At 54.6% G+C, this 15,132-nt stretch overlaps 1 protein-coding gene across 3 annotated transcripts; it reads right to left on the minus strand.

Moving 5' to 3' along the window:
* Positions 1-243: 243 nt before the first annotated feature.
* On the minus strand, positions 244-14,911 carry ZDHHC22 (zinc finger DHHC-type palmitoyltransferase 22). Of its 3 annotated transcripts, XM_023628163.2 has the most exons (4): positions 14,517-14,911; positions 14,073-14,211; positions 7,792-8,331; positions 244-2,984 (listed from the first exon to the last, which is right to left on the minus strand). In XM_023628163.2, exons 3-4 carry the CDS (start codon positions 8,315-8,317, stop codon positions 2,719-2,721), a joined length of 792 nt encoding a protein of 263 aa, XP_023483931.1. In that variant the 5' UTR covers positions 8,318-8,331; positions 14,073-14,211; positions 14,517-14,911; the 3' UTR covers positions 244-2,718. The 3 variants fall into 3 exon arrangements, with proteins under 3 accessions (XP_023483931.1, XP_023483930.1, XP_005605426.1); XM_023628162.2 differs by lacking the exons at positions 14,073-14,211; positions 14,517-14,911 and adding an exon at positions 10,182-10,742; XM_005605369.4 differs by lacking the exons at positions 14,073-14,211; positions 14,517-14,911 and adding an exon at positions 9,124-10,667.
* Positions 14,912-15,132: the final 221 nt, after the last annotated feature.

The following is a 15,132-nucleotide window of genomic DNA, read 5'->3' on the forward strand; positions in this document are numbered from 1 at the left end:
GGTGCCAGGCAGTGCCCTTTTAATTGCTGGAGTGAAGTGGGCCAGGGATCCCCGGGGAGGGGCTGGAACAGCTGGGGCAGCAGGGGTGGGTTACTCAGGGAGTCCAGACAATGGTTATTTACCTACTGAGACAGAAGTCTTTGTGATACTTACCTTAAATATTTTAACAGCCAGTATGACTGCGTCAGTGCCTTGCAGCCTTGCCAGCCGCGCTACCAACAGTGCCCACATGATCACAGAAAATCCAATTTAAAACCACATATTTTATTGATGTTCTTCATCGACAGTACAGACCATGTGTACAAATGCCACTCGATCCCACGCCCGGCAGCCTCCCACTGGCCCCCACTGGCCATCAGCACGGAGCCGACCCCTGTAGGTTTCCCTTTTCTCTCTTCTCTGACATCAAGCCTCACAGTGCTGAGGCTCCAAGAAGCTGGGAATGGCAGGGCTAGCTTCCAAGCTAGAGCTTTGGGGCCAGAAGAGAGCCAAGGCCTGGACTACCCAGGGCCTTTCCCCTCTCCTCTTCCACTCCTGCTCCTTAAGTATGGCCAGAATTGGGGGTGAGGATGCCCCCTAATGACTCCTTCATCCAGGCAGCCTGGGCTCCCCTTCAACCCTCTCTGGCATATTGTTCCCCTTCAAGTGACCTGCCCTGCTGACCACCAAGGTGGCAGTGACCATTTTTCAGGAAGTGGGAGTCCCTGCATGGGGGCAGTGACAAGATGCCCCAATGGCAGGGATCTTGTTCTCTTGTTCACTGTATGTCACTGTCTGGAAGAGACTTGCGACATAGTTGGTGCTCAATAAATATATGTAGGAGGCATGAATGAATGAACATGGGAGGGAGAAGCAGGAGCTGGTGGAGTCCTCATTACATTACCTCTCTCGGGGGCGTGGAGGCAGGATCAGGGTTAAGTTCTCCCACGCTGGGCTCAAGAACTCAGGGTGTCCTTTGGCAACACTTGGGGTCACTGTGACCACTAGCTGGACACTGTAGAGCGTGGGCTTCAGCTCTGCTGCCCGCATGGATGGCAGACTGGCCTTGGGACTCAGTCAGGAGGGGGCACTTGTGTTGTCCCCACTCCCTAATATGCCCCAGGGGTCTGGTCCTCTAGGTCCCCAGGACACAGAGCAGTGCCCCTAAACAAAGCCAGTCAGATAAGTGGGGCTGGTCTGGCAATTGCACCCCTGAACTCTGGTCTCCCCCATTCCAGCTTCAACTCTCCCAATCTTGCCTCTCAGAGTTGAGCATGACCTTCCAGCTCTGCTCTCCCTACCCCTGGCCCCACCTGCCCCTGACACTGCTCCATTTCCCTGTCCTCAAATGCTAACGCCTTCAACTATCATTAACACCCCGCAGTCCTGTCTCTCCACAGACCCTCTCCTTGGTGGCTTGGTAGGGTCCTGGAAGTTTGCATCATGATTTTCAGACCCCTCCATGCATGCCCCACCCTCCAGGAAAGTGCATAACTCACAGGCATCTCAGCAGACCTGGCCTCTGGACCTAGCGGTTGTGAAGAGGACTCTAGAATTGTGGGGTGGGAAGAGTTCTTCCCTTTCCTGACCCTGTGCAGAAATTCTTTCCATGGCATGCCTGCCAGATGACTGCCTAGTCCCTGTGTCTGGAATACCTCCAGTCTTGGGGGCACTCACTACCTCCCCAGGCAGCCATGTAAACACAACAGCTTTAGCTGCTAGAATATCCTTTATACAGGGCAGAAAGGAACCCATTTGCCTCTCTCATTCTTATTCCCCAATGTCTGTGATGCTCTCTCCTCCCCTCCCCTAAGCATTCCTCCCCTGTTTTCATATTGCACTCTTCATTATCTCTCTCCACCCCACCCCCCACCACACACACCCGTCCCCTTCTATACACGTATGCAGTCACATGCCAACTTCATTGATCAGTATCTCCTCTTTCCTTCTCCCTTCTTCCTTCCCTTCCCAGCATCTAGCAAAGACCCGGAGGCTGGAGTCCAAGGGAAAGGGCTGAAAGAGTGCCAAGGAAAGGAAGCATCCAGCCAGGTCCTGGGCCGGGCTGGGGTGGCCAGCGGGTGCAGGGCAGACAGGGGACAGCAGCTGGAAGTCCCAGGCCATTGACTGCTGTCTCCCAGAGAAGGGGTCTTGCAACTTAGGGGGATGGACAGCAAACTACTAAGTTCTTTTTCCCTCCCACTGCCCACAACTGCACAGAGGGCATAAGGACACATTCCCCTCCTTTCCCAATGTCTCCAGCAGTTGGTAGAGCTGATTTGGCTGCCTCTCAGACATGGTAATTTTAAACATTTTTGCCAGCCTCCAGGTCCCTGGGAGCATCATACCAGCAGCAAGAATTCACTCCCAATTCCCAACGTGGGGCTAAGAGGAAGAGTGCTAGCAGATAGCAGTGATGACATGAGACATGATAGAGAGTGGACGAGCCAGGCAGAAGGGGAAAGCGGGGACCCCAACAGAAGAAACAAAAGCAGAGTTCTCCTAACAGTTAGCAGCCACCTGGCTGGCTTGCAGGGAGCCTAGCAATGCCTGGGCAGTCATTTTTCCTCCTTGTCATGATCCACCAGCCAACACTGTTCTCTATGTGTCACAGACCAGGGGTAGATGCTAGGACCTTACCAGCACGAGGTCGTAGTGGGTCATGGGTGGAGACGAGGATGCCGTGGTCTAACGTTCAGGAGGTATCAAGACACACACACATAGAAATGATGGGAGTGCCTGCTACTTGTCCCGCTGCTTTGAGCTCTCACCTCCGACATTGAACATGGGGACCAGCAGGCCCAGCAGCCACCTCTTCCCGAAGACCTCCTGTAAGTTCTTGCGCCAGGGCCGGGCCCTCACCGCCACCCCCTTCCGCACCTGATGGCGGGTCTGCCCCCGGAGGATCAACAGCAGCTGGTGGCAGCAGAAGCCGGCGCAGGCCAGGCCGATGGCAAACCAGAGGTAGAGCATGAGGATGACGAACATTTCAGAACCGAGGACAGCTCCTGCATGGGGGGCGGGGAAACACCAGAATTGCTTACACCCAGGCCACGTAAAGGAACTGCCATACAGGCAGGCGCTCTCCGCTAGGGAGGGAGGGAGGTTAATGAGACTGGAGCTACATTTGGCGGCAATCTCCGCACTGCAGCGTGGGAGAGGAAGGATAAACTAGTTGCCCTAACCTTTCCTTAGTGCTGTTGGCTCCTAAGGTGAGAGGGGAGAACCTGGGACCTGGGAGAGAAGGGAAGGAAGCTTTGCCAGGCAGCGCCCAGATGCTAACATCTCCTTAGGGTGAGAGATGCCCGTCTCTCTCAGCCTTCTCTTTCTGGCTGGAAACAGAGAGAAGGGGTTTTTCTCAGGAGGAGAGAGGGGTGAGCTGAGGACCTAGACAGAGAGCCGGTGCCTGGGCAGCTGTCTAGACTGAAGCACCTTCTCTCTGTGGAGCTGGGAGCACTGGCTGGGAGCACTCAGGGAAGTGACAGCATGATCGAGAATAGGGCCTAGTCATCAAGAAGAATAAGTCATGAGCTCAGGCTCAAGGGAAGCGCAGAGCACCGACTTAGAGAATAATTCAGTCATTAATGTTAACAAGAGGACCATGTGGCCACCAGAACATTCAGCCAGAGCTGTCCTGTCAATCAGAGTTTGCTAAGGCTGGAAGAGGTCCCCAAGGTCATCAGGCCAGCCCCCTGCCTTGAGCGGGACCTCCCCTGAACCAGCACTCTCTATTACTGGTTTTAAACATCCACTGAGTAAGAGATCCCACACTCCTCTTCAGAGCAGGGCTGATCAGTCCATGCTAGATTTGAATCTCCCAGCTCTGTGGACTTGCACAAGTTTCTTAACCTCTTTGAGTTGCAGTTGGCACATCTAAAAAATGGGCATAATAATAATGATTCCATAGAGTTGCACAATTCAAGGGAATTGCATGCAAAGTGGCCAGCATTCTGGTTCACGCTCAGGGCAGTGTTCCCTGCTCATGGTCATTCACAGACGAACAGACTACATCCAAAAAAAAGGCTCAAGGTTAACTCCTAAGGCCATCAAGCTTTCTCCTCCTTTCCAAGGCTTGCAGTCTTGGCTGGACCGCCACTCTGGCAGCTGCAGCTGTGGTAGAGACACCTACAGCCAGGGCAGCGGGTCCAGGGACAACTCCAAAGCCCTCCTCAGCCCCTCTCCTGGCAGGCAGGGCAAGCCCACCACCACCCACTCCAGTGAGGTGAAGCTACCTGCCCCAGAGACCCCACCTTCCAACCTATTCGACCTCTGCAAATCTCAGCCATATCCTGCTCTTCTCCCACTGTCCCCTGGCCTCAGCCCACCTCTTCCCTGGTCTCCCCAGCCTCCATTTTCCACACCTCTGAGGGTTGGGCTTTTAAAACATGTCCATTCTCAGCAGCAGTGGACTCAGCAGCCAAGAGGATGTGGATCTGGTTCAGGTTTGCTCACTAGCAGCCTCCCCTTGCCCTCAACCCCAGGAGCTTTGAGAGCAGGTTTCTCTTTGCAAAGTTGGAGAGGAATAAGTCGAGCGGCCCAGCACATGGAAAGCTCGCTTCAGCTGGCATTGAGCACAGCCCCTCCGCTGGCATGGGGGCAGCAGTGGGACAGGGCTCACATTGGGCTGTGCCATTCCTCTGACCCACTTCTTCCTTGTCAGCACAGGTTAGCTCAGGCAGTCACGTGCGGGATGAAGGATCCTGGGGCCATGGTGCCCTCTGGGCTTGAGGAATGCTGACAGGCAAAGATGGCCCTCGAGCTGGGATGTGAGAACATCAGAGCTGTCAGGCTCAGGCCTGCCTTGCAACTCAACCCCAGGGACAAGCCTGGGCTGACGGAAGCTGTTTTCCAAAGGCTTTTTTCTGGTACTAAATCAAGGCAGCAGAAAAGACCTTGTGGCCTTTTCCTGGCCCCATGCAGCAGCTACAAAAGGCTATTCTGGGGACCTGCTTTCTCTCGAAGTGTTTGAAGTTGCCTAGGCTGGCAGCCTCAAATCCTGAACTATTTAATAATAGTTCCGCTTCTTTTAGAAAAATTACAGAATTTTTCTAAAGGGCCTTAAAGGTCACACCATCCCATCTCTCCATCCTGGCTTCCCACCAAGCATCTATAACACCTTTGATACATCATCACCCAGCATTTTGAATATATATCCAAGGACAAGAAGCTCCCTCCCTCCCAAAGTGGCTCATTCATCAAGAAGCAGCCCCCGGTAGGCAGTGTGGTGTAGTGGAAAGAGCATCAGCCAGCAGCCCAGAGCCCAAATCTTGGGTTGGAATCATATCAGCGGTGTGGTCTCAAAGCATCTTAACCTTGCTGAGTCTGATTCTTGAGCCTTTAGGACTCACAGACTCGCACTGAGGATTGGACAAATTAAGCCCTGCCCAGTGGGTAGCACATCACAGATGCTCAGCAAACGTCAGTCCCCTCTCCCTTCTACTGGGCTTTCCGGTGGCACCCAGCATGCCAGCGTACTTATCCAAATGCCATGACACAGGTCGGGTGGTGTCATCTCCATTTCCCAGATAAGAAGAACCAGGCTCAGAGAGGTGACACAATCTGTACTGGTCCCATGAAGCCAAAAGAAAGGACAACTTCTAAAATCTAACTGGCCAGTCTCCTACCTCTTTGGCATCCATGGAGGGCCTGTGGTCAGCAGCCACCTTCACGTTGGAAGACCCCTCCTACTTCTAGCTCACAGGGCCCACACTCACAGCCATCTCATGCTCTGGTGGCAGATCTGACTCAGGAAAAGTACCACAGTTGGGGATAGCTCACTCTATTAAACAGCTTGTTCCTTCTTACCCCCTCCTATCCACTTGTCCTCTTGAGCAGATGAGAGAGGGCATGCCCTCAACTGTTTGGGTTGAGAATAGGAGAAGCGATGGGAAGGGAGAAGCTGAAGAGGTGAGCCCTATGTGTGGGGGAGGAGACAGAATGGCTGGCAAGGGGAAAGATGACATTTTGGCAAAGGAGGAAGATGAGATGGGAGAATTGGAGATTGGAAGTCTTGGCCCCCTTTTCCTAGTGGGTATGGGGTAAAAGATAGTGGGACTCATCCTTCTGCTGGAACAGGGATCTGGGCCCCCAGGTAGGCACTGACTGGCTCGGTTCTCCCATCAGATCAAAGCAAGAGGCCCCTCTTCCTTTCTTTCTGTCTCCCAAACCTAGCACATATGGACAGGCCTCAAGCCCAGGCTTATCTCAAATCAAACCATTTCAAGATCCTCTCTTTGGAACCATCCATTTTTATGTGATAAAACTACTTGGAAAAGAAAGTGTAATGAGGCTCTCTGGCTCTCCTCATCCCTCCACCTGTCTGTGCTCACACTCCTCCCCCAGCCTGCCCACCTACCCTCCCCCGTCCTGGTTATTTCGGTCCCAGCAGCCTCCTATGCCAGCGCCAGGATCCAGAAGGCCCGAGAGCTCTGAGTTCTGGGCCCAGCTCAGCCAGACCTCCAGGAAACCTCCACGGCTGGGTCCTTCCTGGGCCTCTGTATTCCCACCATTAAATGGCACGATAGTTCTACACCTGAAGGACCGGACTGCAGCCCCAACAAAGATCGAAATGATGGCTTCCCCCGGAGGAGTGGAGCAGAATTTCTATGAATGTCCAGCCCAGGCCCATCAAGACAACCTCGGGTTCTCAGTGGAAGCAGCTTCACTTTGTCTCTGAATGGTCAGTGGGTGAGGAACCACGCTGTATTCCCTGTGCTGCTGGGGGTTGTTTAAAGACCTGGGGGCAGGCCAGACACTGCTACTCAGTAGTAGTAAGATCCTGGGCAAGCCATTTAATCCCACCTGAGCCTCAATTTCTTCATCTGAGAAATGGAGATCATATCATACACATACATATGTGCATGCCACCATTTCTAAGAGCTAAGTGAGATGGAGTCAAAGGCCAGGGTAGGGATGGGGTGGAAGGCAGTCAGGTAGAGGCAAATTTCAAGGCCAGGTAAAAGTGGTAAGAACTGCCACCAGGAGCCAGGTCCCTCTGGGCCAGGTATCAGAGAGCTCTCCTTGGGGCACACTATATAAAATACAGTCCTCACCAGGGTGCCCCACTGCGTGCCTGTTGAAGACCCACATGCCTGGCTCCTACAGGTGTCAGAGCCTCCTGGATGGTCAGACCCCACACCAGTCCCATGGCTCTGTGGTGTGAAGATGGAGCCATTAAATATGGCTGCATCTCCAGCCAGGGTCCCCCTGCTCTGAGCCATCTGCAGACTGGAGAACAGCCTGGTGGGTCCAGACATAGCGGGCAGAAGGGTAGGGCTCAGCCTTCTGTTGGGGCTGGCCTGGCACCCTGGTCAACCTTACTGTGGTCGGTTGGCAAGGCCTTTGGAGGGCAAAGTCCTTGGGGGGGGGGGGTGTGTGAGCAAGACTGGAGTCCAGGCAGAGGCAGGTCACAGCATGGGTGACCTCACAGGCTGCCTGGAGGGATGGCCAGCACCCGGCCCCATCTCACACAGAGCAGGGTAGTGTCTGCATCAGCACAATTTTATGAATAAATAGTCAGTGGTGACAAGGAGGAGATGATCTATGAGGATGGCTGGGGGGAGGAAGGGTGGTTGCCAGATAAAATACAGCGTGCCTAGCTAGTTACTTTGAATTTCAGACACATAATAGTTAATCTTTTTAGTATAAGTGTGTCCCATGTGATATTTAAGACATATACTAAAAAGTTATGCATTGTTTATCTGAAATTACAATTGAACTGGGCATCCCGTCTTTTTATTTGCTACATCTGGCAAACTTGGTGTCGGGGTAGGGGAGTCCGTGTTGGGCCCAACCTGCCAGCCAAGACCCACTCACCAGAGAAGAACTGGCTGATGGAGGTGGGAAGGAGCGTGAGGAAGGCCAGGGGGTGGGCGAAAGAGATGGAAAGGACGGCAGAGATGTAGGCCACGCCGGCCACCATGGAGTAGAGGCAGGCAAGGGAGGTGTAGAGGCAGAACAGGACGAAGTTGCGCATGTTTCTGCTGCCGATGCAGTTGCCGGTGAAGAAACAGTGATGGTCGTGCCTCAGGGTGACTCTGGCGCACACTCGGCAGAAGTGGGTGCTGGGCGGGGGGCATGGAGCCCTCTTGGCCGAGGCCCCCTGGCAGGCGTCCAGGTCATCCGGAGAGTTCTGGATGACCAGGACGTAATTGCCCAGGGCGTTGGTTGAGAGGAACAGGAACAACGCCCCGTGGAGCAGCGCCGGCGAGAAGAGCGGGGCGGCCGCGGGGTCCTCGCGCATGCTGGGCAGGAAGAGGAAGAGCTGCAGCACGAAGGTCACCAGGGAGATGCACAGGAAGTAGGCGGGGGCCACCACGTTGAGCAGCCTCAGGGCCAGCATCCTGGATTACATTCCTAAGGAGCCCGGGGTGAGAGGAAGACTTACCGCTGTGTCCAGGGGGCGCCCTAGGGCGCTCCTCCAGAGCTGTATGTCCGTCCGCTCCACTCAAATCCATGCTCTTCGAACCCTGTCCCTCGGATCATCCCTCCTCTCTTCCCTAAGCCCGGACCAAGCAGGCGTGAGACCCCAAGACCGCAAAGACCCCTGCGTGCCAGGCTTTACCTCCCCGTGCCCACTCCCTCGGTTTTTGAGCGACCTAGGCGACCTGGCGCCCCGGGGTCAGGCACAAGGAGGGCGAGGTCGGGGCTTGTTCGCACTCTGTAGGGAGGAACCGGGCGGGGCTAGGGCTCCGCTCCTTTCTGGCAGTGGAAATGAGCCCAGATTTGGGATTTCTCCTTTAGACCCCCTATGAGGAGAAATCGAAGGATTTGGGGTAGGGGCGGAGAGAAATGACCAACTGGAAGTCCCGCTTCCCCTCCCCTTTCTTCTCCTCCTGCCCCCACCCCACCCCCACACATTTTGGGCAATGCTCAGGAACCTCACTGGTTACCCAAGGCTCTTTGGAGGTTTGTGTGCTTGTGCGTCCGTGATGTATGTGTGTGTGTAGGGGGGGTGGGGTTTCCTTGTGTCTGATTCTGTACGTGTAATCTGTGTGCGCCTGGGTATCTGTGTTTGTGTATGTCTGTGCGTACACACACTCGACCTCTGCCACTTGGCTTTTTGAAAAAATCAATTAAAACAATCGATACATTCACACACGCGCTCAGGCACTCGGTGCGGGGCGATGGGGGGCTCAGCCGGAATACCTGTGTCAGCTGGTCCCGGTCAGCCCATCTCTCCGACGCTGGCTGCCCAGGCTATTTCTTTGCGAGGAGCGTTTTCATTTTGAGGCGACGAAATTAAAATCCCCCATTCGCGCCCTCCTCCCGCCCTCCTGGGGCGAGAAACCCAAACAACCCCGATGGCTCTGAAACCCTTTCGATGCCAACAAGCCCGCCCTGGGCGCAGGAGTGGATGCTCGGCCAGCCTTTCGGCGGATCGACCCCCCGCCGCTGAGCGCAGCCCCCACCGCATCCCCACTCCACCCCGCCTTCCACAGCGCTGGTTTCTGCCAGGCTTCGGAAGCCACCGGGAAATGAGATTCTGGCGCCCGAGAGAACTTTTCCAGGGGCTAATGAGTCGGCGAGCCCGAGGCGCGAGAAAAGTTCTGGGAAGGCGGCAGCACCCAGGATGGGCGAATGCCACGAGGCCTCCGTCCGGGCTGTCCCGCCTCGATTGGGCAACTGGTCACCTTGGAGTCCCCTTTGCAGGTTCCAGTGTCCCCGGGGACCCGCGGCCGCCGTGGGGAGCGCGGGCCTCTCTCTACAGCAGGGGCTCAGCGCAAGGCACGCCCGGGGGTGGTCGCTGGGGACTCGGCACCGCCCCGGGCGTGCGCTCCCGGGGGCTGCGGCGGCGCTGCCCACCCCGGAGAGCCCTCGGCCCCGGGCTCCGGAGAAGCAAGTGCCTTCCCCACGCCGGTCGCCAGGGGGGCGCGGGAGCAGCCTCCAGATGCGCCGCGGCGCCTGGAAGGCGAAGGACAGGGGCTCGGGGAGTGAGAGGCGCTCGGCGGGCAGCCGCAGCCCGGGCCCTGCGCCGGAGCAGGGACAGCACAGACCCCCCCTGGGCGACCCGGGGCGCGGAGAGCTGTCCGTTCAGCACCGGCGCCGGCCTCGCCCGCGGCGGAGGGCGGCACAGCCGGAGCCCTAGGAGGCAGGCAGAACCGCCGGCCGCCGGCTTCTTGGCCACCGCCTCCCGGACGCCCGGGAAGCCGCCCCCCGCGCCGCCGCCGCCGCACCGCCGCAGAGGGGTGGGGAAACGAACTCACCGAGCTCCGGTCGCGGACAAGAGGAGCCCTGGACGCCGGCTCTCGCCCTCCCCGAGGCTGCAAAGTTGTGGGCTCGGCCCTGCTGGCTCGCAGCCTCCTCACGCTTCGCTTCGGGGACTGGGCAGGTAGCGGGGGTGCGGGGAGGAGGGAGCGGGCAGCTGCCGTCCTCCCACTTGGGCGCCAGCGAGTGGGGGCCAGGAGGCGGCGGGGATGGCAGCTGGGCACCCCCTAGCCCCGCCACCCCTCCCTCCCCTCCTGGGGGCGGCGCTCTGGCCACCTCTCTCAGCATCTCGGACCTGCCCCCCCTCCCCTCATTCCCCTGGAGAGGGCTGGGGAACCCTGCCTGGCTTCAGCCGCCGGTTCCAGCTGGAGGCTCTGGATTCGGCCCTGATGTGGATGCTCTAGCCACATCATGCAGAGGGATGCTTCTGCTCCGTCCCTCCCCGCTGTGGCGGACAACCCTCCCTGCTCTCCGCTCTCGCTCTCGGACCGAGGGAAGCCTGGGGGTTTGAGAGCTCAGCTTGCCAGGGGCAACACCCATAAAGATCAGCGTCATTGTGCACAGAGAGGTTGAGAACCCCGACTCTGGAGCCTGTCTGCCTGGGTCTGAATATCCAGCACTCACTACTGTGTGATCTTCAGATTCCAGTTTCCTCATCTGTAGAACAGAGATGTGAGGACTGTGTGGCAATCTATGTAAAGCCCTTAAACGGGGCCTGCCCATGGTAAGCACCATTGGAGTATTAGTTTGTGTTGATTGGCACTAGTAATTGGGCCCTTCCTATGTACCAGGCAGCGTGCTAAGCCTTTAGCATAAGGCAGCTTTGTTAATCCTCTCAGCAGAAGCTCGATGACCCCCATCGTGTGGATGAGGAGGTTGAGGCACAGAAGGGCTCAGTCACACGCCAAGGTCATGTGGCGGGTAAGTGACAGAGCCTGGATTTGAACTAATGCGCCTGCTCCCGGCCTCTGCACAACCGGGCCTCATCCTGAGACCCAGGGGGAGCTCTGATGCCGGGGAAGAGAGGACACAGAGGGGTTTATCCAGATACAGAGCTTGAGCTGGGAGCTTCTGCCTGGAGCCGTATCCCCTCTCCCTGTTCCTTTTTCCTTCCTCTTCCCATCTCCACTATTCCGAGGTGGGTCCTGAGACGCAGTAGGAGGGGGGGACCCCTGGCCAGTGTGTGTCAGATGGAGGGGATGGAGGTGGAGTAAAAATAGCTTTAGAAACACTGCAGGAGTATTGGCACCCAGTTCCTCAGTTTCCTGGGCTGTCATGGCTCACCCACCTGCCCTGTTTCACTCCTCTGGATGAAGGCGAGCATCGTAAATAAATAATTGTTCATCACTTTCTCAACTGGTTGATTAAAACAAGAGCAATCCCTTAAAACGAGGACCATATGCTTATCAGCTCAGCCTGGATTTTTGAATATGAACAAAACATATTTTGTTTTCTCTGTATTTTATCAGTGTACATCAAAATAAAAAGGGGGCCAGGAAACCTTTTCGTGTTCTGACACGGTCTTGCACGGAAGCAAGAGAACAGCTTGCTAGGCGTCATCCCCCGCTAATCTGGTAGCCCTGCAAGTTCCAGTGGCCACAGGGCAGACATAGGGAAGCACAGATGGCCTTTTGCCTTTTAGAGCTGTTTTGTGTCAAGATCATGGCTGCCTGGGCCCTTTTCACAAGCTCTGCCTGCCTCTTGCACTGGCTTGGGAGGGAGGGAGCCTGGAGCGCTGGATTTTGGCTCTATTGATTGAAGATCTCCATTCCCTAAATACCTTGAGAGTCGGATGGTATTTCTAATTTTATTTCGCATTTGGGTGTGTAGTGGGAAGGTGTGTGTCTGAATTTGTGTGTGCGTGAGGGGAGGCAAAGAGAGGGAGAAGCAAAAGGCATGTGGGAAGATGTCAGTGGGGGAAGGGAGTACTCAGGCAGGAAAGAGACAGAGATCTGGCCGTGGAAATGCAAACGGACGAGAACAATTGTTTGCTTAGAAATATAGTTTATCAACAGAAAAGGACATTAAAGCTTCAGATCTAGAGCGCATGGTTCTTCAGCCCCACCTCTTAAGTAAATTGAATAAGAGGAAGTACAGCCAAATGTTATTTTTTTTTTCTAAAATTGGTGCTTATCCACGACAAAATCAATAGGGAGGTCAATTTGAAACCTTCACTTCCATTCTGGCCCCATCAGAATTAAGCAGACTAAGAACGGACACTTTGTTGCCACTTACCAGCTGTGGGACCTTGAGCAAGTCACTTAACCTCTCTGCTCTTAGTATTTCCATCCATAAAGTGGGATGAAGATGTTACCTTGTGGTGATGACAGTCAAACAGGACAATGTGAGTGCCTCAATCCTGGCAGGAGACGGGACCGTGTTAGCTGCTTATTCCTCCTATTTCTCTTCTGGGCCCTTATCTTTAGCCATGAGAACGCCTTACGTTTCCAACTAAAGTGAGAGCTCCTGGTCTAGGTTGGAAATATTTTGGGGTCTCCTCCACATCGTCTCAGAGGATGGTTTGCCCAGAAGAGACACTGAGTAAAAGTATATTGATTGATGAGTGAATACTGGTCTCTCTCTGAGAGGAAAGCTATGTTCCAAGGTCTTTGAAATGTCTGGCGAGGACGCACCCACCATTGATCTTGCATCCTGCCACCACCCACCCCAACTGTAGGCTCATCTCCATAGACAACGTCAGAAAATAATTTATAAACCACACTCTCCAGTGCACTTGTCATATATTCTCATAGTTGAGCTATGACTGTGCCTGCAGGCGGTCCCAAGGGGGCAGGAACACAGACAGGCCTCTGATTGCTGCCGAGCACTTTCCCAGAAAGACGTGCCATAAATCTTGCTGTTTGGTGGTGTTATTTGAATAAAATGAGTTCCCTCCCAAGTGGCAATCATTCCATTTTGCCTCAGAATGTTGTGTACAAAGAGAAGAACTCTGTGCGGCACGCAGCTTCTCCATTGAGGGGGGAACCCCACACACATGTCTGTCTGGTCCTACAACTCCCTGTGTGTTTGGGATGGAGAACATGCTGAGACACCAGGGGCCACACCTAAGGAGGCTGTGGGGATTTTCCCTATTCTCACGCTCTTATTGATGCTCCCATGCTCTCATGATCAGGGTGAAGATAGAGTGGGGTCTCAAGGTTAACTGATGCCCCGAAATTAAGGTTTTAATGGACATCTTCAGACAGGATGCTCTTTACTGCCGATAGCGAGTCATAGCCAGGGGCAACAGCAAAGTGCTCCTCCAGCCTCAGAAGGCTTACTGAGATGCCATCCCTGCCTGCCTGGATTTGAAAAATGTATAGGTTTAACCTTCATCTTAGCCAACTGAATATAGGAAAATTGAATTCTCAGAGAATTTCCATTAGGAAGTGGTTAATTTACTTGGCCAACCATGTTTTCATTTTAACAACAACATTACTTGGATGGAATAAAGTGCTCTGCAGGTTTACAAAGTATACCCACGAAATTAAAATTTAATTGCACAAGTCTCTTAACAGCCCTGCGAGCTAGCTGGGGCAGAAATGATTAAACCCATTTTTCTTATGAGGAAACTGAGGTTCAGAGATTTGCTGCACCTTAATTTGCAAGCCTTGCCTATGTTCGACTTAAAATGTGATTTAACATGCAAAAATCTCATCGATACTTAACTTTTCTGGAACACGTCATGGGCATAAAGGAAGCAAGGATTTAACATACTCCTGCAGAATAAAAGCCCTGCATGATCTCCCTTTAGGTAAGATATTTATGTGAAATGACATAAATAAGGGCACCCGACGGCACGGGAACCAGACGCTCTCAAGCGCTCTGCTGTCTGGGTGCTGGAGAGGGTGCATGTGATGGGGGCGGGGATGCTCAACAGCCAAGCTCACCTGTCAAGGTAGAATCAGCAGGTCTGAATGTCACCCTCTGGGTGACAGGTGACACCAGCGATCTCCTTGGTGATTGATGATGGATCAGGGTGGAAATCTTGGCTTGGCTTGGCTTGGAGCCTCCTTTGGAGTGTTCAGGCTGTGGAGAAACGAATGTGATCTTTTACCAATTCGGCCTGGTTTCCAGGGACAGCTCAGGCAGTCCTGGTAGGGATTCTTATGCTTGTGGCCCCGTGTGCGGCTCAGCGGAGGTGGTGGAGGTGGCGGCAGCAAGATTAATTGGGCCTTTCATCTCAGAGCATGCAGGAGGCAGAGGGAGGGAGAAGGGGGGGGGGGTGTGGGAGGGAAAAGAGGAGGGAGGGAGAGGGCAGAGGGGAGAAGAGGGGAAAGGAGAGAGGAAAGAAAAGAAGGCGGCTGAGAGAGTGCACACGGCGTCCGACACACCTCGGTTTATGTCTTCACGATGGAGGAGGCTCGGGAGGCCCGAGGAGATCAGCTGTCTCTGCTGAGAGCCCTGCGATGCCAGGTGTCCGGGACGGGAGGGAATGAGGCGGAAGGCTGACAGCTCAATTAGACGAGGAGGGAGGTGAGACAGGAGAGAGCGAGGTCACTGCGGTGCCCTTGGCTGGTTGTAGGACTCTCAGATACCTTGTTATGGTTGCAGAGCTGCAGGCAGCCCAGACCTCACACCCCGGAACCCCACTGCCTCCAACTTCCTCTGCTGCTCTGGCAGAGATGGCCCGGGGCCCAGGAGACAGGCAGTGTGGTGTGATGAAAAAAACAGGAGCTATTGGGGCGAGCTTTTCGTGTCTGCTGACCTGGGCTTGAATCCCTGTTTTCCCATTCACTTGCTGTGTGACCTTGAGCAAGTTCCTTAGCCTCTCTGAGCCTCAAATTCCCTTCCATTTAAATGGGGATTTTAGCTAACTTGCAGAATTTGTTGTGAATTTTAAATGACAAAGATGCCAACTCAATAGCACCTGCCATTTCTACGGAAATAGGCCACCAGCTACTAGCTACTAAATAATCCTGCTTTTTGCATAGCACTTACTGCCTCTGT

Source organism: Equus caballus, chromosome 24 (assembly GCF_041296265.1).
Source record: "Equus caballus isolate H_3958 breed thoroughbred chromosome 24, TB-T2T, whole genome shotgun sequence".
Classification (NCBI taxonomy): domain Eukaryota; kingdom Metazoa; phylum Chordata; class Mammalia; order Perissodactyla; family Equidae; genus Equus; species Equus caballus.